Source organism: Triturus cristatus, chromosome 5_1 (assembly GCF_964204655.1).
Source record: "Triturus cristatus chromosome 5_1, aTriCri1.1, whole genome shotgun sequence".
Lineage (NCBI taxonomy): Eukaryota > Metazoa > Chordata > Amphibia > Caudata > Salamandridae > Triturus > Triturus cristatus.
In genome coordinates this window covers 260044115-260071361 of record NC_140587.1, presented here as the reverse complement: position 1 = coordinate 260071361, position 27247 = coordinate 260044115, and the positions used below count along the sequence as shown (strand labels likewise).

The 27247-nt window shown below is 45.3% G+C and overlaps 1 protein-coding gene across 1 annotated transcript in view; it reads right to left on the bottom strand.

Annotated features, from left to right (window-relative positions):
- Positions 1 to 20288, bottom strand: part of LOC146830708 (extracellular calcium-sensing receptor-like) — a 113594-nt gene extending 93306 nt beyond the window's left edge. Inside the window, exons 1-2 of the mRNA XM_085603776.1 lie at positions 20217 to 20288; positions 13650 to 14480 (exon numbers count right to left, since the gene is read on the bottom strand). Coding sequence (XP_085459902.1) covers positions 13650 to 14480; positions 20217 to 20288 — 903 coding nt within the window. The remainder of the gene's footprint in view (positions 1 to 13649; positions 14481 to 20216) is intronic.
- Positions 20289 to 27247: the final 6959 nt, after the last annotated feature.

Sequence of the window (27247 nt, the reverse complement as noted above, 5' to 3'; positions counted from 1 at the left end):
GGTGGTGTTGATGGTGTGTCGTAGCTCAGGTGCTATGGCGGTGGCTCTGTGGAAGATGTGCGGAGCGCAGGGGTCCATGGGGGCTCCTAAGTTAATGCCTTTCATGGTTGATGCTGCGTCTTCGGTGGTGACTAGGGTCCAGGAGGAGATGGTAGGCTGGCTGTCGTTGCTGGGGGGAGAAATGGGTTCGGTGTCCGGAGTCTGTTCATTGAAGTTGTCATAGAGGAATCTTATTTTCAGGTGGAAGTAGGAGCCGAGTTTGTTGCAGAGGTCCTGGGAGGGTGTGATGTCTGTGGCTTTGCTGGGGGGCTTGGTGAATTCCTGAATGATGCTGAAGAGTTTCTGGGAGTAGCTGGCGTTGGCGTGGATTTTGTTTCGGATGAAGGTCCTTTTGGTGGATCTGATGAGTTTGTGGTGTTCCGTTATGGCATTCTTGTAGGTGGTAAGGTCTTCTGAGGTTTTGCTGTTTCTCCATAGCTTCTTGAGACATCTGCAGGTGTGTCTGGATTCTTGGAGGTCGGCGGTGAACCAGGTGTCCCTCCTAAGGCACTGTCTGTTGGGGTTGCGGAGGGGGCGAGCTTGTCTGCGCAGTTAGTGGTCCATCCACTGTGGCAGTGGGAAGGCCTTTAATTGCACCGTTTCCCACACAGTTCAAATTAATGAAAACCTCTGCGAAGGAGTCAGGTGAACTTTGATTTATTGATCTTGAATTGCAGAGATGTCAGGAGGTTCGCTGTCATCAATACATTTTTTTCAAAAGAAATTTAATTAAATAATATTTAAAAATCTCCCCACCCTTATTCCCTATAAACTCAACATCCTTTCACTAAAATATATTTTTTATTTAAACAAATATTTTAAAAATAAACATGTTGGGCAGTATCACTAGAGGAGGTGGTGACAGGATTGTGCAGAGGAGACACTGCCTATTCTGGTGAACCTCGTCCTACCACTCTAAACGCAGGCAAGGTCTATTATGCTCAGCTCTGAGTCACCCAGCAAAGGCAGGACACACCTCAAGCCACAGTGGCTGTCTACAGTGAATGCAGATCCCCAGCCTCTGTCACTCCAAAAGAAGACAGTCAACACACAAACCATCAGAGTCACACAGAATGATTAAATAAGAAAATGCCTACTTTCTAAAAGTGCCATTTTTAAACACACAATTTAAAAACCATCTCCCCAAAAAGATGTGTTATTAAATTCTGAGTTCAGAGAGCCTAAACATCTCTCTATCTTGTCCCAATGGAAAGTTATACTTGTAAGATGTTACAAAGTAACTCCTACTGGACAGTTAGTCTTTCAATAGTAAAAAACGAAATTGGCAGTATTTCACTATCAGGACTTGTAAAATACAGCAGTACATACCCTACCTTTTACATACACTGCACCCTGACCATGGGGCTACCTTGGGCCTTCCTTATGGGTGACATAGATGTAAGAAAAGAAAAGGGAAGGGCCTGGCAAGTGGGTGCACTTGCCAGGTCACATGGCAGTTAGAACTGCATGCAGACACTGTAGTGGCAGGTCTGAGACACCTTTGAAAAGCTGCTTGTGTTGGTGGCACAACCAGTGCTGCAGGCCCACTAGTAGCATTTGATGTACAGGCCCTGAGCACACACAGTGCACTCTACTAGGGACTTGGTAGTAAATCAAATAAGCCAATTATGGAAACACCAATCCATAAACACAATTTACACAGAGAGCATATGCACTTTAGCACTGATTAGCAGTGCTAAAGTGCCCAGAGTCCTAAAGCGAACAAAAACATGTCAGGAAGAAGAAGCAAAATGTTTGGGGATAACCCAGCAAAAAGGGCCATTTCCAATAATCGGCATCTACAATTCCTGGCATTCTGAGGGGCGGAATGACTTGTGCGTGTCATCACGCACCCAGCAAGGACAAAAATCCCCCCGCAAAACCAGCAATAGAGATTAGAAGGCCAAGGTTTAAAAACAACAGCGTTACTCTCACGAGCTACCGGCATGGGCACATTTGGTGGAAGGATAGGTTACCAGTGACATGCAACCATTGGCGTGGTGAGAAGGACTGCTCCCTCTTTTTAATCCTGTCTGATTTCGGTGTTCTCGAGAAATATACCGGTAGCCGGAAATGGGCTATGCGGATTGATTCCAATTTACATCTTAGAGCGTGACTACAGGGACGTGTCCCACCACCCCATATAAGGTGATTGAAGTCATAATTGAGGGTAACAACCATTACTTAAAATGTACATGATGTTTTATGAGACACAAAAAGCAGTGGTGTGGAACCTAAACAAGTGTGTGTTTATATGTATCTATTTTTGTGTTTTCACTGTATTAGCACTGGTGTGAATGCCTGTGATGAAAAGATTATGTCTTCTTACCCACTACTGAGAGCATGACTATACCCTGCATGGACGTGCCTTTACAGCGTGCATTTCTCACAACAAGAGTACAAAAGAGCATGCAAATTAAGGATATAAAGTAATATATCTACAGATTCCATGGATGTGTCTGAGCTAATTGATTTTAAGTATTGTTTATTTTCTTTTATAATAATGTTGCCCTCATCTTTTATTAAATTATTATTAAATTGAATTTGTAAGGCGCACAGCTACCCGGAGGTTTCCCGGCACCAAAGGACAAATCGCAACGGAGAGGACAGCATTTACTGATTAAATAGCCAGGTCTTAAGGCCTTTGCGGAAAATCTTATGGCTGACTTCATGACGAAGTGATGAAGGTAGTGAATTCCACAACACTGGGCCAGATAGGAAAAGGACCGTCCACACACGTGATAGTTTGAATCTGGGGACTAAGAATTTGGCTTGAGATGAGGATCAGAGCAGACGTGTCGGAAGATATGTCTGGACTAAAGAGCATAGATAGTGGAGTGCTGTGCCTAGTTTAATCTTATGCATATAGCATAAGGCCTTAAATTTAGTCCGGTTCTCAATCCTGAGCCAGTGGAGGTCACGGAGAGTACCTGTGATGGAGGATGTTTTGGATACATGACAGAGTAAACTAGCCGCAGAGTTTTGGACCACTTGCAATTTGCGTACTACCTTCCTATTGGCTCCTGTAGGACCGGGGGTCACCAGGCCCTATGGGGGTAGCGTGGCGCGAGCAGGTAGGCATCCAAGGGCTCACCTGTAAAGTGACCATACAGCACACACATCCACTGAGACAGGAAACGCACGCAATAATTGACACCACACCATAGGTTGAATAAAACCTATCAGTTTTATCTAGATCAACATTAGGATCAAAAGCATTTCATTAGGAATAGATTGGCAGTTCATTAAAACACCAAAACCTGGCATTGAATCAAAGCGCGACACCTGGTGATCCTGGGGAGCGTCAAACACAGCGTTTACGCCACGCGCGGCACCTAGCAATTCATTAGCGCTTCAAAACATGGCATTTAAGCATAGCGCTACACATAGCAAATCAATAGCGCTCCAAAACATGGCACTTAAGCATAGCGCTGCACATAGCCAATCAATAGCGTTGCAAAACATGGCATTTACACATAGCGCTGCACATAGCCAATCAATAGCACTTCAAAACATGGCGCTTAAGCATAGCGCTGCACATAGCCAATCAATAGCGCTGCAACACATGGCATTTAAACATAGCGCTGCACATAGCAATTCCCTAGCGCGAAACTGGGCAATTCCTTTGAGCATTAGACATTTGCATAACATTGAGCACGAACTCCAAGCGCTACTCATGGCACTTAATTGGAGCCTGACACATGGCATTCGATCAGGGCGTTCCAGGAGGGCCTTGACGGGTCCCCTCCTTAAGGGACCTATCGGGGCCGTGGAGACCGTTACTCGAGGCTCTCCTTATGTCTCAAGTCACCGGCCTTCGGTAGGGTGAGGGGTTCCCCAGGCTCTCCTTCTGTCTCGAGTCACCCTCTCCTCTCAGGTGCTCGCGGGGCCCTTCACCGGGCGAAGGTCGAGGGGGGCCCAAGGCTGCTTTACTTTCCCCCTCCTTTTTGGGCGATGGGGGCCCCCCGGGCTAAATAGGTACCAACCCCGGGGGAGGGGCGGGTCTCAGGCTTCTCCCCGGCCTTCCGCCCTCCTCCCCAGGGGTTACCTCGGTCTTCGGCCTCACCGGGCCCTGGTGCAGCTCCGCGGCCGGGCGGGGGCTCACTCTCCCCGGAGTCCCTCCCGCCGGCCGCGTAGGTCTCCCAGCAATGTCCGGGCCGAGGGGCTTCAGTAGACAGCGGCGGAGCTCTGCAGGCCTCGCGGGGGCGCGCCCGCAGCCGCCAATAGCAGCGCGGCCTGCGGGGACGCGTTTGCGGGAACCAATGAGGAAGCGGCGGGGGCGCCCCTGTCAGGTGATGAGAGTGCCTGGCTTCAGGGCCTAGCGCGGCCCGGGCTGGATGACTTCGGCCTAACGAGGCCTTCGCTGCTTTCCGGCGGCCTTCTCCGCCCTGGGGGCCGCGTTACCTCAGCTGCGACGGCAGCGACGGTGCCCCGGGCTTCTCCGCGGGCCCCGGTGATGGCAGGGGGCAATCTCACGGCAGTGAGCTATTTCTTTTTGGGGTTCCCCGACGGGGGTGGAAGAAATTAAGGGCATGGCTTGTAGCTGGGGGGGGAGCGATTCGTTCAGCGCCCAGCGCCCCCTTTCTCTCACAGCGACGCCCCAGCTCGGGGCAGGTAGGTGGAGAGGTGGCAGGCCACGCGCCCGTGGCAGAACAATCTAGGGAGGGAGTCCAGGTTAAGTCAGGGAGCGCAGGAGTGGCACAGCGCAGATACCTGGTTGATCCCCCAGCAGTTCTGTGGTAAGTTTCTGTGGTAAGTTTTAAGGTCCTCTTGGCGCTTGTTGGTTCTGGCGCCCTTAGTAGTTTGGTTCCTTGGGGGGAAGGTAGATTGAGTTGGTGACTGAAGGGAGTTCTCAGTCAGGCTTGGTAGGTTGCCCCTGGGTTCCCCTCCCGCTGGGCCAGATCAGTGGGCTAGCTCAGGATCCCTCACTCAACTTAAAAGGCAGCACCTAAGCCCTGTCACTTTCAGTGGCATAGGTCCCTGACTAGGCCCTACCACCTAAAACTCCTGCGTAGGTTCCCCCAGGTCTGCGTCGCCCCAACTGACTAAAAATGTTCCCCCCTTTCCTTAAGTATCCCTAGGTCAGGTGACCACCCTCTAATGCGGCGAAAGTAAACCCCACCCTTCTTCTAGAAGGTTCCAGCAAGTTCCAGGAGCTTCCCCACTCTAGCTATAGGACAAAAAGGCGGGCTGGTGTCGCAACAATGTTGTAGGGTCCCAGCCAGCTCCTGGCAACTAGGGTGCTACTAAAAAGGCCACTCCGCCATAGCAGGGGCCTGTGGCAGCCATATTGGAGGAAGAGAGCACCTGCATCTTAACACTGATTAGCAATGGAAAGGCGCTCGGAGACCTAAGGCCAACGAAAAAGAGGGTGGGAAAAAATGAGGCAAGGGCAAAAACACAGGGAAATACCACCTTAGGGCTGACAGGTCTAACAGCTCCTAAATATAGGATGTTGCCATAGTCCAGTCTCAACATAATTAAGGCTTGGATCACAGTTCTTTGAGTGGACCCAGGCAACATCCAAAGTATCTTACGGAGCCATTTAAGAATGGTAAATCAAATAGATGCGGTCTTAGCTACTTGCTGCCTCTTGGACAGCTGATCATCAATCACTATGCCCAGATTGCGTGGAGTTTGCACCGGTTGGGGAAGTTCACCCATTTCGGGTGGCCAATGGTGAGGGACCAAGAGATCTTTATCTTTCCCCATGATCAAGGCCTCCATCTTTCCACCATTTAACTTTCGCCAGTTAGTGTGCATCCAACTGGCTATTTTATGCAGCCCTACCTGTAGGGATGAAAAAAGAAGCTGGGTGTCATCAGCATAAGAGAAGATAGACAACCCAGCTTCTTCCACAATGGTGGCTAAAGGGCTGACATAGAGATTGAATAACATAGGGCTGAGGATTGAGCCCTGTGGTACTCGATATGGAGATGCATAGGTCTTAGAGCTAGCCGATGGGGAGAAAACATGAAAAGTCCTTCCGGTGAGGAAGCTTTTAATCCAATCTAGGGCTGAGCCAACAATCCCCAGGGACTGGAGTGCCTTTAAAATGGTTAGATGAGACACAGTGTCAAAGGCGGCACTCAGGTCTAATAGAATGAGTGCCACCGTCTCCCCATTATCCAGATGCTCACGTAGTGTTTCTGTGACTCCCAACAGTGTAGTCTCTGAGGAGTACCCAGCTCTGAAGCCTGATTGGGACACATGCAGGATGTTATTAGATTCCACAAACTGCGTAAGCTGTTGATTCACGTGTTTATCCAAGATCTTTAAGAAAACAGGGAGTAGGGAAATCGGGCGGAAGTTTGAAGGTTCGGCCGGGTCAGCATTTGGTTTTCTCAGAAGGGGAAGAACCATTGTGTGTTTCCACTCTGCTGGTAAGACAGCTTCCCTCAATGAAGCATTGAGTAGCTCCATAATGATATCCAATGAGGTGGATTTTAATTTTTGGAGAATATGGACTGGGAGTGGGTCGTTGGGTGAGCCTGATTTAAGGCTATTTCAATACCAGTAAAAGACAAAAAGCCTAATGGTTGCCAAGTTGTTATTTTGTGAGTAAACACAGAATCAGAGGGCCCCGACTGGCTTGTTACAGCCTAGAGTGGGGGATAAGTTCTTTATTTCAGCATTAATAGATACCGTCTCGAGTTCTATATAGATCTTCTCTACTTTCTCGATAAACAATTTAGCCACAACTTCACAGTGTGCTTCATCAAGTACCGGGGCGTCGGTTGACAGGTTGCTCCCGAGACCTCCCCAACTAATTTAAACAGCACTTTAGCATTATTATGTGCTGATACAATAGTCTTGTTCACGTATTCAGCACAAGCTACTTTGCATAGGGAATTGAATTCTCTCTTAGCAAGTTTATAGCTATGCTTGGATTCTAAAGCGTTTGACCTCGCAACTAGGCACAATGGTATGCCTCCAGATTGGAGGCTCAGCGCAAGTAGGCCAGCCCCGCACGTTGCACGTTTTGTCCACGTCCTACACGTGTGACTAATAATTTCTGACTGAATAGACTGAAAAAGCCTGCTCAGACCTGTAACAACAACAGAAACAAGCATTTACAATTCAAGAGGTCTCGCATTTGCGAGGGTTTAAGCTATTGACATTGTAAATGACAATGCCTTTTATTTGTCTGTTTTAAAAACCAACACATAAATAAAAGGCATTGTCATTTGCAATGCCAATCGCTCAAACGCTCGCAAATGCGAGACCTATTGCATTGCTTGTTTATTAGACTAATAGTGAATAACTCCTGTTATCGGACACATTGGAATTAACAGACCACTCGTAATCAGGACTTCTGCTTACTCCAAAGTTATATATGAAGTTTAGTTAGCTTTACTAGATATACATAAACCTTGAACCTTGCAAGACATCTTTTTTACTCTCCAACGTCAGTTAACATATGCACGAATTTTACTCATTTTCTGAATTGTTCCTTTCTGTTTCCCTTTCCTGGGTTTGAACATTATTACAGTGTCATACTGAACCAGAAAATAGGCATGGCACCAAAATAAAAGTGACCCCATTTGCTCATGTTGCAAATTAGGGCCGTTTTGAACTTGTAAAGACACGTTGTATAAGTGTTTTGCAATGTATGGAAGGCTGTATGGATTTGACCTTGCTGTAGCCAATGTTTATTTTAATATCAGGGAAATCAACAGTAAACACCAGCCTATCTGATCATAAAACAGGCCCACAAACAGCCAAAAACTGGCCCACCCATTGACCTGTTATACCAGTCCGTCGGGCACTGCCTGATTGCCCTATAGGCCAGTCCAACCTTGCATGATTATGCACCATGGCTCCCCTTGTATGGCCATACAGGGTGAACCAAACTGCGTGACCCTCCCCATGTTACTGGTCAGCAGGATCAGTTAATATCCAACACTGATTAATATCTTGCAGGCTTTTCTTTAAGAGGAGGAAAACATTTGTATCCTTTGCTTTCCTCTATTGTATATTGTAAATCAGGGCAAGAGCCCAATCCTTTAAAAAAAATGGAAAATTGTAGTTAACTTGTGCAGTGATAGTAAAGATGCGTACATGGGGGCATATTATCAAGAAACTGAGTTACAATTATCGCTGCTTTAGCAGCAGAAAACTGCCGCTAAAGCGGCGATAATGGGCTTGATAATATGCTGCAGAGAATTCCCATAGAAGCCCATGTTCTGGTGTCAATGTGGGCTTCTATTGGAATTCTCTGCAGCATATTATCAAGCCGCAAGCGGTGATAATTTTAACGCCGTGCTTGATAATATGCCCCATGCTTTTTTAAGGAGCCGTTTTGAAATTACATTATTTTCAGAAGCAGTGTGTGTTTATGGCTGCTGGTCTTTAAATAAGAGCTGATTGCATGAACTGTGTAGTATCATTTCTAAACTGAGTGCAGGAGGATAAAGGGGCCCTTGTTTACCTGTATGGGCAGAGAAATGTTGTCCTAAGAGAACAGAACAGAAGGACGAAATGACTGGTGAAAATTAAGATCAGACTGAAGGAATTTATCGACTGAAAATGTGACTAATTCATCCGTATTATTTCAGCAGCTGTTGTATATTTAAATAAAAGAGGCCTCACCCTCTTCTATACTATATAGAGTGATTCAGCGCCTCGTGCGAGCATCTTCGTCACTTCCGCTTCCTTTGGTGCATTTTTTTATACTCTCTTGTTATTATCACCAGGCCGTGCACACTTGGCTGAAAGGTGTGCACACACTTGTGAGCCTGTTACCCCTGGTGAAGCATCGTCACGTGACCACTTTTCATATTGTCATCACGGTTCTTGGCATGCATCGGTGTCGGCACCATGCACCACAGCATCTCACCAACTAATTGAATAGCATCAAAGACGTACCATTGTCACAGAGAGGGCACATACCCATCACAGCATGTATGCGGCTGCCCAACCTCTGAACTGGGCAGCTGCCCCTCAACCGACAGAAAGTGATGACATCACATGAAGCGCAGGGCAGCTCCACTGACTGCCTCGATCAGTTCCTATTCAATTCAAGCCCCGTGCAGTCATTCTCAAGGTCTTCAGTTTGAAAGACCCGGGTTCCCTTGTAGGAGAGATCTCCCCCCTTCCTGTCTCAGCACCACATGACGAAAAACATCAGATGCGTTTTTTATAGCTCTTTATACCGCACCTCTGAAGTCTCTAAGCGCTGCAGGCATGCATATTTCTAAAGGAGAAGCATTCATTTTGTCTAACAGAAAGAGTGAGATAACACTCTCTGCGATTCCATAATCTAAACAAACTGTGGTGTTAAACGTGTGCTGTTGTACAACACTCAAAAATGCTCGACAATAACAGACATATTTCTCTCTGGTGTTTACGACCCGTCGGTGTAGTGAAGTGGCCGTGTTTTAAGGATTGATCTGGTGTTGCTGGCTCCAGGTTCATAGTAAAGAAATGTGAGACCAGAGCCCGCAGCTGGTTCCTGCAAACATCTACAGAACTGCTGGAAGCGCCACTGCGCCTGGGGAGTTTTGGCACGAAGTTGTTAATGTCTTGTCATCTCTACTAAATGCGAATCATGTGTTTTCATCTGCAGAATGCCAGCTGCTGCCCATTGCTATAAAAACCACTTCTCCTACTGGCTGTCATTGATTCCCTCACTGCTCCTCACTCCAGGTTGCCTCACAGATACAGCGTTTCCGCCCTTCCATGTTCGCACCAGGCCTTCTGGGCCCAGCGCTCGCCATATCCTGGTACCCGGCTTCAGGGCCGTAGCCAGGAATGTTTAGGGGCTAGGCACACGAGTATTGGCATCATGCGAAGTCCTAAACAAGAATTTGCGCAAGACCTTTTGCATTGCAAACGGGAGTGCGGGCGGGGGGGGGGGAAGGCACAGACAACAGGGGTGTGGGGGATAGGGGCGATGAGGGACAGACAACGAGAGTGTGGGGGAGAAGGCATGGGCAATGGGTGTGCGGGTGAGGGAGAAGGCATGGGCAGTAAGAGAACCTCATTAAAGAAAGTAGTGCTCACAATCTAAAGAACACATACCATGTAATTCTCGAAGTAAAGGGGCCAGTAACCATGGGAGGATAAAAATGACGACATGGCAGTCATATGGAGGGACTAACAAGCCTATAAACCAATCAGAAGGCGGCATTTACGAAGGACAAAGACACAAGCCAATGAAAAATATGGGCGGGAGAGTGGGCGGGGTTTCCCTCACGTACTGAACTACCACAGATCTTCCCTAGAGCAGTGCTTGCACGCTGACTCTAGGCTCGACCTAAAAATATGAATTGTTACCACTGTTAACAATATTTCCGGTGGATACGTAATCTTTTTGCAGGTTCTTCGCTTTCTGAATTATCCTATCAGGTCTGAGGTTGGTCCAGAAAAGGTTTTTATCTAGCAATAGCTCTCCAGTGCTGTCTTGTAGTTCCATGTAACACCAGCCTCCACTCTGTCTCCAAAAATGACCACATTTATGTATAGTAGGCATTATCCGGTAAACTGATGTCAGTTCCTGGATGTTTTCTGTGCTCCCCAAGAGGCATGCAGAGAGGAACCGACAAAGCAAGGACAGCAAAAAACATCACATAGCATGTTTGCATACCTTGAGATCTGAATATTCACAGCACTAACTACACAGAACAAGGGACTAAGTAACACTTTCTTCTGATCGAAACATCTTCCTGCAAATTCCTCATTTCCTCAAAGCAGTGCCAGTAAACCAAGGAAGCTATGTAGCATATCTCAGGCAAAGGGCCCACCTCTGTGTGTCTGAGACTTGAGACTTGGTAAACGTATGCAGTGATGACTATGTTGCTACCCGGTAGATGTTTGCATCCCGGAGGCCTGTAGAAGAAGCCCTGGTGGCAGATATGGCTTTAGTGGAATGGATATGAATGCCACCCAGAATGACACAGCTTGGAATAATGTATTTGGTCACTGTCTTCTTCTTAGCGCAGGTGAAGTCCACAAAGAGGTGATCATCCACTCTATCATGAAGAGTGTGGTTGATAGAGTCAGACACTGCATGACTCGAGTCCATTCTATTCTTGGTTGGATTTGGAGGAGTAAAGAAAGATGAAACGGTAATGGACTGGACCATATGAAACGCAGAAACCCCTTGGGTATGAAGTATGGGTAGGTGCAAATGAACAACATATCCGGGATGAAAACTGTTATAGGTGGGCCAACTGAGAGAGCTTGAAATTCTAAAGCCCAATGCATTGAAGATATTGGCACAACAAAACTGTATTCAATGTAAGAAGGTAACCGGGTCAATTGTGCATCGGCTTGAATGGGTATGCAATTAAAAAAATACAGATGCTAATCAAAGGAGTGAGAGAAACAAGTGAGAGTCAGATCAAACAAGTGAAGTAGACATTTTAGAAAACATGCCACATTATGTAATCCAAACTGGAAAGGGTGAATAAACAGAATGGATCTATAAACTGGGAAGGTTGATCAGGTAGACAGGTGAATTTATCTAGGTTACCAGCTAGCAGTAGTCCCTGCCAGCCCCACCTGAGCAAGGGACACAGCAAATTGCAAGATGTTTGAAAGGTAAGATCTAAGAGGGGTGAGGTCTTCTGAATCACACCACCGAACAAACATGATCTAGAAACTTGCAAAGACTTATTTTGGTGGCAGGGTTCCTGCCACCAAGATTACATATGGCAAAGGGACTCTAACTAGCACCACTTAATCTCCATGTGTGCAGCCTCAGTGCATGGAGACTGTGGTGAAAGACCTGACCATCCTGTTTCGAGAGTAGGTCCAGACTGTATGGTAGAGGTAGAGGAGGCTGACTGCCAAAAGATCAGTGAACTAGATACTCTGCACCCAGTCTGAGGCAATCAGAATCAGCTGTGCTCCATCTTCCTCCATCTTATGCAGTACATTTGACAGGAGCTGAATTGGTGCAATGCATACAGAAGGCCCTGAGGAAAGTTAAACGTGAAGGCATTGCAAAACCATTCAGAGGGAGGTATATGGCAGAAAACTGAGGACACTTCCTATTGTGGGCTATGGTGAAGAGATCCACAAAGGACACCCCCATATGGAGAAGATTGCCTCACATTAAAACCTACTCCTGGAGAAAATGATCCCTAGACCGCCCCTTGCCCCAAAAAGAATGATATATTTACAGGAAGACCTAAAATGCAAGATCAAGAGAGTGCGCTGTAGCTCTGCTATTCTTGAAGTTTCCAGAGAGGAGTCAACAATCTCACTACAAAGACGCTCTCCATCGAATGCCATGTGCATGAGAGTGGCTTGAATGTCTCCCCAAATGTCAGTGGAATACATTTAGGTATGCCATGGTGGTATGGTGGGAATAGATGGACTACCCTATCCATCAAGTCCACGTCATACTTCAGGATCTGCTTTGAAACATAAAAGCTGTCACTGACCAAATACGAAAAGTGCTTCTTCATGTGTTACAGTAGACTTACCACTGGCAGCTTTGCTATTGAAAACAAAACATGGACATAACCCTCAGTAGACATGTGGAATTTGCTGGTTAGAGCATAAGGCTCCTTGAAGTTAAAACCTTTTGTCTAATGGCATCCAGGAACATAGACCTTGTGTCTGGAGGGGCCATAAGGAAGGCATTAGTGTTCATCTTGGAAGATGAAGCCTGAACCAAAAAACTCTCTAGCGATAAGTGTGAGGGCAAACACTTTGGATCATACAGACCTTTGGTGTCTGGCAATTTGTCTGTGGACTGCTTGTTCCCAAGTAATGCTTCACCCAGGCAGCCAGGACAGGATCCAAACGTAGGTTGTTAAGGAAGCAAGGGCTCAACAGCATATGAGGAAGGATGCAAAATTACTGTCAGAATCTTGAACTTTGTCCTCATAGGGAAAGGTGAACTCTAATGCTTCTGTAGCTTTGCTCGCCAGTGTGGTAATTGAGGACACTTCCTCTATGGCAGAGCAAGACAGGTATGAGATATCCCCTTCTGGTAAGGTATCCAAAGCACTAGCATTTTGCAGGTCAAAATAACAGTCAGTATTAGAGTTAAAAGGAAGAAGCAGTCTGTCGGCCTCTGGATCATACTTTTCTGCACAGTCATAATCTGTATCAGCATGGTTATGGTTTCAGAATCAGTTCCAAGTAACTCTACAACCTGGACAAATCACTGGGACCTACGAAGAGGCTGTTCATCAGTGCAAGCTCTTACCTTCTCTTTAGCTACAAACAGGCCGTGGTCAATCATACAGCATCACGTCAGGAGGTTCTACCATCTGATTTGACCAGGAATTATGCCAGTGAATTCTTAATTTCATGGTCATAGATTGCCCGTTAGAGCATGTCCTTTGTGAGCTATTGACAATTATGTATTATTTAAAAAAAGAAAAGCAATATCAACAAATTCCTATTATCATTGGCAAAATTGTATGTTTGTAGCATGTGCACTATGACACCAGTAGTAATCGCATACATATACATAAGCATTAGAATAACTGTTTCCTAGAATATTGCAAGTGTTTCTAATACAGTAAATTAAAATAAAGTAAATTAATTTTGTGCAATATTATAGAGATATTGTAGGCTCACAACATGGTTTGAGTGTGAACTTTTATTGTGAGGCTTAAATTATTAGAGTTGATTCTATAGACCTTTACCTGCCATGGCTCAAACTTAGTAAGACTGGCACATGTTCCATTGAGAAAAGGTCCTTTTCCATCCTGACAAGTGTCCAGGTCCTGTAGGGCATGAGCAATAGCATACACTGCATTGTAGGTGGCATATGTAGTTCTAAGATTTAGAAAATCAAAGAAAGAGCTAGATGCATTGTGGAGGTCTTCTGATCCTGTGCAAGCAATGGCTCCCTTGCTTGACTTATCAGTTGCAAGATTCACTTCTGGCCACCTGCACGCAAAGATATCCTCCCAGAACTCATGGATGAAGACATCACTTGCCACAGTGTCAGGGTGCATGGCATACACATGTTCTCTGAAGCCAGGCATATCTCCTCTTGAAGCTACTAAACCAATGGTACCTTCAATGGTTCGCCATAAGTCTTGTCGGCCAAATATGGGAGAAACAGACCACCCGTCACTAGCAATCCAAATCTTCCTAGTAATGCTTTGTTTTGAAAAATCCTCTATAAATGGAAAGAGGCTATCATCAGAAGAAAATATGATAATCACCTTGGCCGTGGTGGTTTGGATGGTGTTCATGATGCTTTCACTTTTCCGGCTGGAATACACGGTAGGTAGAGTGTCGTAGAACGCAGTGCAGATGCCCGCTCTCTCAAGCTCTTCTTTCAGGATCTGGCTGCCCTGTAGGCCGTAGTCATTCTCCTCTGCCAGGATTCCCACCCAGTTCCATTTGTAGCGAGCCACCAGCAAGGCTATGACCCTGGACTGGACTTCGTCATTAGACACTGTACGAAAGAAGGATGGGAAATTGTTTTTGTCTTTCAACAGCGGTACGGTGGCTCCATAACTGATCTTAAAAAAACAAAATAGTAAAGTAGTAAGATAAGTTTAAGATAAGTGCTCAATGGGTCGGAGTTACTGCTGATTAGATATCAACTGCTGCTTGCAGAAATTCATATATCAGTGTATTTGACCTTCAAATAATTCATGTATTTAAATATCAGCAGCAAGGAATCTCTAAATATATCAGGAATAAATACAGAATTGGACGATGATGCTGCCTGTACTCACATGCAGTACATTTATCATAGATTTAGGTCTTTTCCAGAGTCCCTCCATTTTGTGAAATGTAATCCATTACAGAAATGTGTTTGTGGTCACATAAGGCAGTGAAGGCTGAGATATAACAATGCTATCCCTTACAAATAAACACTTTCATTCAGGACCTTGAATGAAATAAATGTTCAAATATGCAATATAATATATAGCAGGTGCTAACAAGTGCCTTTTTCCATGAAGAATTAGGCAAACAGGTATACCATTGATAACATTGTTTTTATTACTATGATTAACAATGAAGTAGTCATCATCTGTTGGTACAATGCCAGTTGAGCTAAGCTCAGACCAGTAAAAGAAAGGTGTCCCTTGAGAGATTATAGTCAGTTTGGAGCCACAGCTGCCCAAGTTCACACTGAAGGAGAGTGACTTTTATGTAGGTGGCCCTTGGTGGCAAATGGAAAATTGCCATGCCAGGACACAGGCCTCACCGATTAATGTGATAGCCAGAGTAAGATGGTAGCACAGGCATCCCTGGGTCTTCTGCCACCTGCAGGCTGTATTACTAAAAATTACCCGGAGGTGCAACGAACACTTGCACCCACGCAGCACTTTAGCATTATAGAAGGGGTTCATAATATGGATCATGCCAGCACACATATTGTGCTAGCACGATCATAGGGAATGTTCTCTTATTCACCTGGGGGCATGTCTCCAGGCAAATGAGGGACAAGGGACAAGGGATCACTTTGCCTTTGTATGTGCACCACATTAGAGATGTGGGAGCAGAGGCAAAGGAGTAGTTAGAAAGTGCAATAACTGTGAAGCACATAGATGTTGCAGACAGTTAGTAAGCCACCTGAAGGTTTCTTCACAGAGGGCCTTGCAGGGATTAGAAGAGCCCCACCCCCAGGCATCCATCTTCAGAGTGGGGCAGCAACACCCAGCACCCACCAAACTGTGGTCCACGGACCCCCAGGGGTCCCTGACACATTCCTAGGGGGTCCTCAGGCAGCAGTTTTAAAAGCACTGCAAAGTTCCTTGTATAATTAGCAGTTTCGAGCAACAATAAAAGTGTCAAGATTATTAATGTACCTGCTGGAGAGAGATGAGAGTTTTGTCCAGAGGCAGCTTTGACTTATCTAATGTAGCACAAGGGGCTAATATGCCTAATGCAAAAAACGTGTACTATGCATTTTGAAAAACAGTATTTTATGTGCCTAGGTCAGTGGGCTACTGCTTTTGTCACATAGATGCTTTTGTTACTGTGCAGTTCATAAGTGACAACCGTAATCTAGCAGTGTCCCATAAACTATCATCAAAGAGATGCTTGCAAACTGCATGGTACAAGTTAGTAACTTAAGTGTTTCCCAGTCTTTCATTATCCTGATGCTCCTAAAAAGGTTTATTTGGGTGGAAATACATTTTTCTTGTTAAAGTCAATGCTAACCACTGTGTTGTGTTCTGAAACCTGGGTTTGTGCTTCTCCAGACCAAGCACTCTTCACAAATGCCTAACAGTATGAATGACATGTGAATCCTACACCTTGTAGTCCCCTTTGCCTTATGTAACATTTTCTATACACTGGTTTACATGTATGATTCATTGTCTCTATATGTGTGTGATGTAAAGTGCTCTGACATTCTACAATGGTATGAGAGATGCTATAAAAACAAATGAAATACATTGTGACAGAGGGGCTATGGAGAGATGAGAGGCACTGTTGGAGGGTGATAATAAGGGAATCATTGAAGAACCCCAACAAAGATTGTCGTATCCTGGTGCATAGTAAGGTCATCATTTACTATTCTTTCAAAACTAATACAATTCAGTATATAATGATAAATGTGTTGTAGAATGCACCATTGTTTCCTAAATATTCTTGGGGGGAGAGCTTCCCAAAGCCCAATTGATAGTGATCAGGCTCAGTCACTGCACTTGGTGTGCACTGTATCGGGACTGGTCAGAAAACATTTGCCACGGCTGCTTTGGGTTTCCAGTCTGGCCCTGGCAGGAGCAGGAGCCTTGTACTGCGAAATAAAATCAACCATTTAAAAGTTAGTCATGGAGATGCAGCACCAACCTTCCCATTAAAACTTTTCATTTTTTTAAATTCTTTCAATGTAAAATACTAATATTCTTAGTAATTTGAGTATTTGTTTTGTGTGCACATCTGTGTTTTTTTTTTTTAATTACTGTTTTAATGTTTGAAATGTATTTCATCCAAATTGCTTGGGGGTCCCCCGGTTCCAGTGGTGACTCAATGGGGGGTCTCAGGAGTGAAAAGTTTGGGAACCACTGTTCTACAAGATATTCACCTTTCACTAGGAGCTAATATAGTGCAGGTATGAGTTTGCACCTCCACTCTGAACAACAAATTTACTGTAATAGTGCAAAGTGTCTGGTCTGCACCCTGCACTCCCAGTTCAGGGTGTTCTTCAGTGCAGAGTAGGACATGGGCCCTATATGTAATAGGGCCACGTGCCCCCTGTGTAGCCATCATGTGCACTATCCACTCTTGATGCAATGCCCAGAGAGCAAAAGCCTGAGCCAGGCTCCATCCCAAGACCACACTGAGAAGCAATCCCTGCTCACTGCTTCCGATATGTCCAGTCTGCATTTCATTCATTTATTTGAAAAAATTCAGAGTTTTATGTATTCATGTTAGACACATGAAAAGCAAAAAACAAACGCCCAGTGCAGCTCTTCATGCTTTTGCTTATTGAAATCCACATTCTGTCTGGGCTAGCTGCCCACATAATGCAAGACATCATTGATCCTGTCTCTATCTAAGATCTATAACATCCCAGCGTTCTGTGATAGCAGCAAGGGTACACAAAAGGGCTCCACTTCTCTAGGCACCCCACTCACCCTGAGACTTTAACATATCTGAGATGAGCCAGCATAGCATGAATTTGAAAGGCGGCAGTGCTTGTTTGGTGTTACACCACTGACAAAAGCCTGGTCTTCCTCACTAAGAAAATGTAGCCTGTCGCTTCGGTACTGCATGATGATTCCTAGAGTTGCATGGGCCAAGCAAACCAAAGTGGAATGTAGTTAATAGGATGTGTTTCCTTATGTTATTTGCCAAAGAACTAGACAAAAGTAAAAACATGTTATGTTCTCCTACAGCTAAAGAAATTCACAATTGGAGTAAAGAAAAGGCCTCTGCCAAATATACATAGAACACATATCCACAATTTTCTTTAAACTAATTAGCATCCGAGAGCAAAGGCAAACAAAGAAACAAATTATGCAGTAGCTAAATGTATTGAAATGTATTGTGCAAGACACCATGATACAGTCAATTCATCACATTTAATCAGCATATTTCTCTTGATCAAGAACGTCATCATTTAATGTATTTACAAATGAAACAGAGGTAGTTTTTTCTGGGTTTATATTTTTGTGAAAAATAATAATAATGAATAATGATTGTTATGCTGGATCCAATATGCAAATGATAAACTAACATTATCACAGTTGAAACAAGTTTAATATGATATATAGAAGAGTGTTTATAAATGCAAATTAGCTGTGTCACATTTAAATGAAAACGTCATCTTTGATAAAATGGATGTTGTTCTTATGTAGTTCTATCATTCACTCCTGAATTCTATGTCAGGATCAGAGGCTCAGATTAGGTTATACGTTCTTCACTGTATTTTACCAGCAGCCATTTAGTAATTCCCCCAAAAAACATAACAAACTACATTTCCCATAAGTCCTCGGGAAGTGGAAGAAAAGTTCAACATTATAGTGTCCAATCAGGGTGCGAGCCCTCCAACGACTTCCGCCGAGGACATTCTATCCTCCTCTTTCTTCGCTGCTCCAGCAGCTTAAGACAAGTGTTTTCTGATGCCCCTTATTCGCACTATATTTGGTGTATTATATGCGGGTAAACTGTGTATTCTGGCATGGTATGAAGCTTGCAGTGGCTCACATTTAATACTGTTTTAATAATGCTTTAATTGGTATGCTGAATCCCGGTGACCTGTTTCATCCGAGGTCAGCGGTATGGACCTGTGGCCCTAAGGTAGCGTCCTACATTGCCGCTAGGCTGTGGAAACCACTGGACAAGGAGGTGAGGCGCTCCCTCAGCACAGAATGCCCTAGGCCAGCATTGGAGGGGAAAGTATCACTGATGCCAGAGATAGACGCTAAGATGGCCACCTTTTTGACTAAATTTGTACGCAATCCAAGAAGGGAATTGACCGTTCTTGGCGCGTCTACCAAGATAAGCTTTCAGATGTTGTTAGCCCATTAGCAAAAATTCTAGATATGGCAGGAGACACCAAAGCTTCTGGCGCTCTTCTCTCCCTGGCTCAGTCTTCCATCAAACCTATCTTTAAATCTTGTGTTTTGGGCGGAGACGGATGTGGCAGGGGGGGCTCGACCGGCTGCGCTTACAACAGGCTCCCTATAGGGGTGCAGAATCCCGCAGAGGACAGCGGCAGGACCCGACCAAGTTTGGGAACTTTTATCCCACAAGATCATTCCTGAGGCGGCGAGACGGTAGAGGAAGGGGCTATGGCTCCTACAGTAATCAAAAAGGTGAGTGTTCGGAACTCAGCGAGCATCAGCATTGGGGGCAGGCTGCAACACTTCTCACACAACTGGGCAGCCCTGACCACAAATTTTTGGGTCCTGCAGACAATAGGAGGTTTCCGAATAGAGTTCTATGACTGCCACGTCCAAACCTCCTACCACAGTCCAATTATTTTTTCCCAAGGGTAGATGGAGCTTATAGATGGGAGATTTTATATCTCTAGGCGAAGAGGGCGATTGTGTCATCCACCTTTCATCTCTGGGGATTCCTCAGCAACATTTTCCTGGTGGAAAAGCGGGGGCCATCAACCTGTAATAAACCTCAGAGAGTTCAAAATGAAGAGAATTGATCTCCTTATTGATCTTCTACAGAGTCACGATTGGATGGCCTACCTGGACCTAAAGGATGTTTATCTCACAATCTCGACAATTTCCCCTCACAGGCGGTTTCCACAATTTTAATGGAGCTCTTAGATATTCAAATTTACCTCCCTCCCTCTCGATCTATTGTCCGCTCCGTGGTGTTTCACCAAGTTGATGGAACCTATGGTGCAGCACCTGAGATTGGTGGGATTCAGGCTAATTGTGTATTTGGACAACATTCTCCTTATAAATCAGTGCCCTCATAGTCTGAGATCTCACCTGCAATTGACAATTGGTCAGCTGGAGGCTCTAGGTTTTGTGATCAATGAGACAAAGTCTATGCTTATTCCATCTCAGAAGGTCCAGTTTCAGGAGTTCGTTGTGGACTCCGTTGAAGCTTCCTTAATCCTTCCCTCTTGCAAGCTCTCCAAGATCAGACATGAGCTCAAGCCAACTTTAGCCAGGACCACGATCTCTCTTCGCCATCTGGGCAGAGTGGTAGGCCTTCTCTCCTCTTCAGTACAAGCCATCTTTCTGGGTCCTCTGCACTATCGAGCGTTGCAGCGCCTAAAGTGCATGCATCTGCGCATGGATCTGTCTATCGTACTCCCAGGTTGTTACCCTGTGTGGGGAAGCAAAGACTGAGCTGCAGTGGTGGATCTCCCATATGGAGGCATGGAATGACCACGCCATTTTTGAGTCTCCTGCAGATATGGTAATCGAGTTCGATGCCAGGTGCGCAGGCTGTGGGGCTCAATGTGGAGATGTATCCACAGGAGGAAAATTGTCCTCAGACGAACGAATGCTTCAAATGAACTGCCTGAAATTGATGACAGGGTCCTTTGCAGTGAAATGCTGGACCAAGGACAAGGTGCAGTGTGTCCTTCTCAAAGTAGACAATGTGGCAGCGGTCCGCTATGTCAATCACTTAGGCGGTACGAGTTTGAAGGCCTTGTCAGATCTAGCCCAAGATCTTTGGGAGCACTGCTTGGACAATCAGATCTCCCTATTGGAGGAACACCTTCTGGGTACCTCTAATCAGGTGGCAGATTGGAACTCTCGCCACTGGCAAGATGCCAGTCTGTGGAAATTACATCTGATGGTTTTTCAGGAGCTTAAGGTCCGTTGGGGCCCATTCTCGATAGACCTCTTTGCCTCATGGCTGGACAACCAACTGGAGAGGTACTGCAGCTGGCGGCCAGACCTGGGATGCTGATGCGTTTCTCCAGGACTGGAGCATAGAGAAGGGTTACGCATTCCCCCCTTGCGATGATTATGAGGCTCTCTACTCAGATGCGGAGGCAGCAGGCGGATCTGGTGGTGATTACCCCAGTTTGGAGATCTCAAGCTTGGTTTCCAGTTCTGATGGAACTTTCTTGGGATTTTCCAATCCGCCTACCCCTCTTTCAGGATTTTCGATGGGACATGTTCCGGTAGATGGTCACCCAGTGGGAGAACATCTGCTGGTGTGAAAGCTCTTGCGGGTATTAGGCTGTCTGCTCCCCCTGAGCCCAGATACCCCATCCTTTGGGATGTGAACAAGGTCCTCAACCTATTTCATTCATGGCCTTCTCATAGGTATCTATCTCAGAAACAGATGTCAGCAAAATTGGCAACTCTGATATGCTTGATTTCATGCCACAGGGTCTTGGATGTGACAGCTCTGGACCTGAGAGGTAGGCTATTTACTCCTGAGGGTGTTACTTTTCATATTTCAAGAAGGGCAAAGTGTAATTCTAGATCATTGTCGTATCCAGCTTTCGCGGATATTCCTAAGCTGTGTCTGTTATGTGTGCTTAAAGTTTATGAAGTTATGACTGAAGAACTATGCCCACAGACAGTTATTTATTGCTCTCACTAAGCCACACACGGAGGCTTAATCCCTGACTATAGCCAGATGGGTCTGCTGGGTCAAGCAGGAGGCAGGGTTAGATACTTCCCATTTCGGAGTCCACTCAGTACGGGGGCGATGGCCTCTAAGGCATTATGTCTAGGGGTGTGGCTGGAAGATCTTCTAAATGCCGTGGACTGGTCTTCGGACTCCACATTTAAGAGATTCTACTTTAGGCCGGTGGCAAGCCTGGCATCCTTGATAGTGGACAAGCTTTAAACTAGCCTAATCTGAGCCTCCAGTCCTGACATAGAATGAAAAATGTCCTAGCTATCGTAAAGGAAAGCTTTCATTCTATTAAGGACTCGGAGGCAATGATTAGCCCACCTTTGTTTGAATTCCCGCCCAATATATCTGCATAGAGATGTAAGTAAAACGTTTGGGCTCTTTAATGGCTTAATTGATTGTTTGGCAATATCTGCTGATTTTGATGGTGCTCTACTGTGCTCTGAGGTTATTGTTGACGCTAGACTTGGTTAGATGTTACAATGGCTGTGTTTACGTTGCAGGAACAGAATCAAGTAAACAGGAGTGAGTTGGAAATTCACCGGCTGTGTTCTCAGGAAGAACGAGGAGGATAGAACGTCCTTGAGGGAAGGCACTGGAGGGCTGGCACCCTGCTTAGACACTATAATGTTGAAATTGTCTTCCATTTTCCGAGGACTTATGGGAAATGTAGTTTGTTGTGGATTTTTTTGGCATTCCTAAATGGCTGCTGGTAAAATAAAGTGAAGAAAGTAAAGCATAATCCTTGCCACTGAGTCCTTATTAGAATTGAAACCTTCTTTTACGATAGGTAGGACAGTTTTTTATTCACTCCCTCCCATTCTGGTCCATTGCGCATCTTCTCTCCTCACAAATTCTGCAGAGGATATAAGCTGATGTAATCCGTTTTTACTGATGTGCTTTCAATGAGATTTCTAGTGTTTCTAACCATTGTAGTTTTCAAGGCCCTTTTGTTGTTCCATTAATGGGCATAGTCTTGTTTATTTGTGTGAAGCGTCACTGTTTTAATATGTCATATAGTTTGAACATCTCTGGATGGTAGTAGCATGGTAGATGCTGGATTCTTTTTTAAAATGGGATAGCACTTATGTACTTAAGGAATGACGTATTTTATTCTGAATTTCCAAGAGAGTTGTTCTTTAGATCATACCATGCTGAGTCTGCTATTTCTCTAATTTTTTATCCAAGAACTGTGTATGAATTTGGGGGTGAGACAGAAGAAGACTTTTCTTTCCTATTAGGGATGCTATTTGACTCTTTTCTGATTTTGCTGCTCAATTGGGACTTATAATGATTTCTGTTTTTTAACTACTCTGTATAACTTTGCATTTGAGTCTTCACAACATTTATTCAGTACCACTTAATTTTGAGATTTTTGTAATAAAATCTTTGAACTTTCCTCTGCTCCGGAACTCAATTACTGAGTGGTCCCAGTCACTTATAATTGTTACTCTGCCACATTGATGTTGTGGAGGTTGCCTTTTCGTGCATGCTCTACTTGCGGTCTGAGATACTTTTTTGGAAATTCGAATTCTGGGATGTCCTAAATATTAGGGTACAGTTTTGCTCCCACAGAAGAAAAAATTGAAATCAATTATTTCTACAATCATTACCACTGAATGGTATGAATGGTACACTCATGAACTCACTGATACAAAATGTTCATCCGCTCTACATTAGATGGATCCATGGAAGGTTTTATTTCCTTCAGAAGGAAATTTAAGTGAATGACTGATATTTATGGTCATTGGCACTATGTTAGATTGTCACTAGGGGTCTAATTGTGAAAGCGTTTACACTTGCTCCAGCTGGAATATGGCATAATGATATTAAGCAATTACATCCACATTGTCCACTTCACTTGTATTGCGGCAGGCATAATGCCTTCATTCTGCCTTGTCTGCCTTTTCTCCTTCTTGCTCTGGGTCAAATTATATGAATGAAATAATTCTTGGTCCTCAAAAGATTATGGCTAGTGGCCATTACCTGCAACCACTGGCACAAATTAAGTTCTAACAGGGCCTCACATCACACTTCTTAGATAGTACTGTGGTCAGCAGCCGGTCACCCCACCTGGGGCCTGGAAGAATGGTCTCTACAATGATAGACGCTTTGTGCACATCTCAGTGTAGATTCATGACTCTTGAACACTATCTGATTGCTCAGATGAAGTGGGCAGTGAAACGGAAGTAAGCCCATGAGCAGATTTCTACTTAGCGTGTCATTACAAGTTTTAGGAATTTCTAAAAGTTCTGTTGAAACATCACTGACCTGTCAAGTTTCCCTCGGTGGCTTCGGCTGCTGAAAGCAGCGAGGAAATTAAGGAAATGCAGTAGGATTCGGACACGGTAGTAAAGATACCTTTGGTAGTTATTCATTACACAAGGGATGCTCACGGTTCAGTCTGTAATCCCTGTTAATTTCACACTGTTTGAATTAATGGGACCTTCAGCATCATTAAAACTAGGCTTAGGGAATTAACACTCCCTGCACCAGAGCGCTCTGAATAAAGCTCTTAGTGTGGTGGCCTCGAAGTGACCACAACAGGTAAGGATAAGACATTTCACTTCCAGCGTGGTTTGTTGGCCATATTTGGTTAGTTCATTAGTTAGGTGAAGTGGTGAGTAATCCAGACGAGTCACGATAACTTGTGCAGAGAAGTTTATTTGATTGCACTCCACCCAAGACACGGAGTATCCCTTTCAATGTAGATCCTAACCGCAACTGACTCGTATCATCCGAGTCTCTCAGAACACCTATTCAAACATATACAAAAGAACTAAACACAGTCGGGTGCGCGAGGACTGCATCATGTGAACGATGCATCGGGCGCTAGCCGCGCGATGCATAACCCTTCACACCATGTCGGTACCGAGCGCAAGCTCCAGTAACCACTACATCACCTTCCCCCTTATAAAAATGAACAAAACAAAACATGAAAACACACATTTTTTTTTTTTTTTTTTTTTTTAGTATCTGATGAATGAATTAAATCTTGCTGGTGCTTTAATCGTACGCCCACGAGAAGAGCGCGGATAAACCCTAGAAGGATTCTGGATAACAGTCGTGGGAGCACAGGATGTAGACGATGAAGAGTAGTTAAAGACCCTACCAGGAGGTTCCACACCCCTACCAGAAGGTTCCAACCAGTGACTCCGATGCAGATCCTCCTCATCTCTTCCACGCCTGTCCTGCATAATCCCAACTTGGCGTGTGGACACCTTTACCAAATGTCTTTTATTCCACCAGCCTTTTCCATCAATAAACGCAGCCCCTCTACTAACTTTCATAACTTGAACTGGTTCATAATAGATAGACTCACCCTTTCTCACACACTTTGGTTTCTTAATAAGAACCCAATCCCCAACTAGAACATCCTCATAAGACCCCCTCTTTTTATCAAAGTTAATCTTCATCTGCTCTTGTCTCATATTTACCCTTTTACGGATTTCATCCAAGTTGACCTTTTTCTCCCCAGCCGTATTTTGGAGCTGTTAGAAAACCCCGGGCAACCGGGGTTGGCAGTCACCCGGTGTTTCCCAGCACACAAGGGGTAGCTTGGCTCGAGCGGTCGGGGGTCAGGCACCGTGTTAAGCGTACGTCACACCCTCACAATAACCATGCGTTCATCCGTTCCAAAAACGACTCTACACCGTAAAAATTTATGAAAATATATCTGTGTTTATCTTGTTTTCTCTTAGTTGCAGGTTAAATAAATAATAACACACTTACAGTACACAAAGCTTCTTCTGTAAAAAGGGTAGGTCAAATGAATAAGCTCAGATCATAAATAATCAATGAATAAATAGATGTGCATAAAATACATAGGCAAATAAATACGGTGAGGGAATAAATACTGTGAGACAATAAATACTGTGAGACAATAAATACTGTGAGACAATAAATAGGATAAATACAAAGAATTCAATACTCTCAATAAATATAAGCCATCAGACCACTTTCAAATCAGGTCACATTTGTGAGGTTGTCAAGAATTCCTGTCATACAAGGGAAACACGCCCTTATGTAAACAGGAGAGCTGTTACATAACTCAAGGAAAACACGCCCTTATGTAAACAGGAGAGCTGTTACATAACTCAAGGGAAACACGCCCTTATGTAAACAGGAGAGCTGTTACATAACTCAAGGAAACACGCCCTTATGTAAACAGGAGAGCTGTTACATAACTCAAGGAAAACACGCCCTATAAAGGGAGGAACCGGGAGGTACAACGCTGTCGGATATTGTGTTCACACCGACGTACCTGCTTCGTGAAGAGCAGTGTTCCGGAGTGGTGCTCCAGTAAGGCAAGAACGGAGGTAGGTCGAGTCGTTACTCCCTGGGCCGTGTCTTGCCCCATCGTCACCTGTGAAGGACCCGGAAGCTCTACCGGTCAACCATTGAGCTTCGCTTTTTGACTCGGCTGAGTCCAAGCGCAGTGGCGCTTTTGCTGGTTGGAGTCGTAACTCCCAGCCCGACCAGAGACACAGGGACTGCCAGCTGTAACGCACACCAGGAGGTGTTTGCCGCGTTACAGACTCGGAAGTCCACAGGATCGATCGAGCGGCTGCTCTCGGTTCAGTCTTCTTCCTTGTGATTGGGGTATCGGTGACGCATCACCAGGAGGTGACTCCGCGTCCCGGTGCAGTCTGAGGAAGAGGTTGAGCGGCTGCTCCCTTCAGGTAGAGACCCCGGCTGGGTGTTTCCCTGACTCCTCGATTCTCCCCAACACTCTTCGTGCCCCTCACAGCCTACCGATTGGCATTGTCGGCCATTTCATTTCTGCCCTCTGTTGGCATACGCCGGGACCGGCGTATATGCAGAGGACGGTTAGGACCATCCGTGCTGTGGGCTGGTAACGTACTTAGCCTGGAGGATTCCAGTGACTATAACTTTTGTTTATTCTTTGTATTATATTTGCCTTCATTAAAACAACTAACCCTTCACTAGTGGTTGCGTCCTCATTGTCGTGTCTGTTAAACGATCCTGAGACGTTCAGGGCGTTACAAAATATCCGACCTTAATAACACTAACTGTCTCCCGGTCGATAACAGACATGGCCACACTTGATGATGTGCTGGCTGCTTTAGCAGCCATGCAAGTTGAAGTGGCTGCCTCTAGGCAAGAAACAGCCGATGTAAAAGCCAGACTGGATGCTATCCAATTGGACCCGCTCACGCCCAGCACCTCCCTCACGAATCAGACCCCTGCGGTAGTAGTGGAAATGCCGGTAGCCATCCCCTTGGCGACACCAGAGAGGTACAGTGGGGATCCTAACACAGTGCAGGTATTCCTCACACAAGTGGCGCTACATTTATCGTGCAAACCAAAGGCGTTCCCCACGAGTCAGGCTCGTGTGGCTTTCCTTATATCCTATTTGGCTGGAAACGCGGCACAATGGGCCGTGCCTCTGGTGAGCAGGGACGACCCCCTCTTATGTGATTGGGGTGCTTTTCGCGAGGAATTCCTGAAGGTATTCGACAGAAGGGCTGACTCGTACACGGCGGACCGTGAAATGCTTGAGTTGAGACAGGGATCCAACGACCTGGTGCAGTATCTCAACGCGTTCCGAAGGCTGGTTGCGGAAACCAAGTGGCCTGTTGCTAAACAGACGGCGCTCTTCCATCAAGGGCTGTGCGATGAGCTCAAGGACGCCGTGGCTCATATTGACCCTCAACCCAAGACATGTGAGGGCCTTATCAACCTGGTATTACGGCTGGAACATAGGCTGAGTGAAAGAAAGGGGGATCATGGG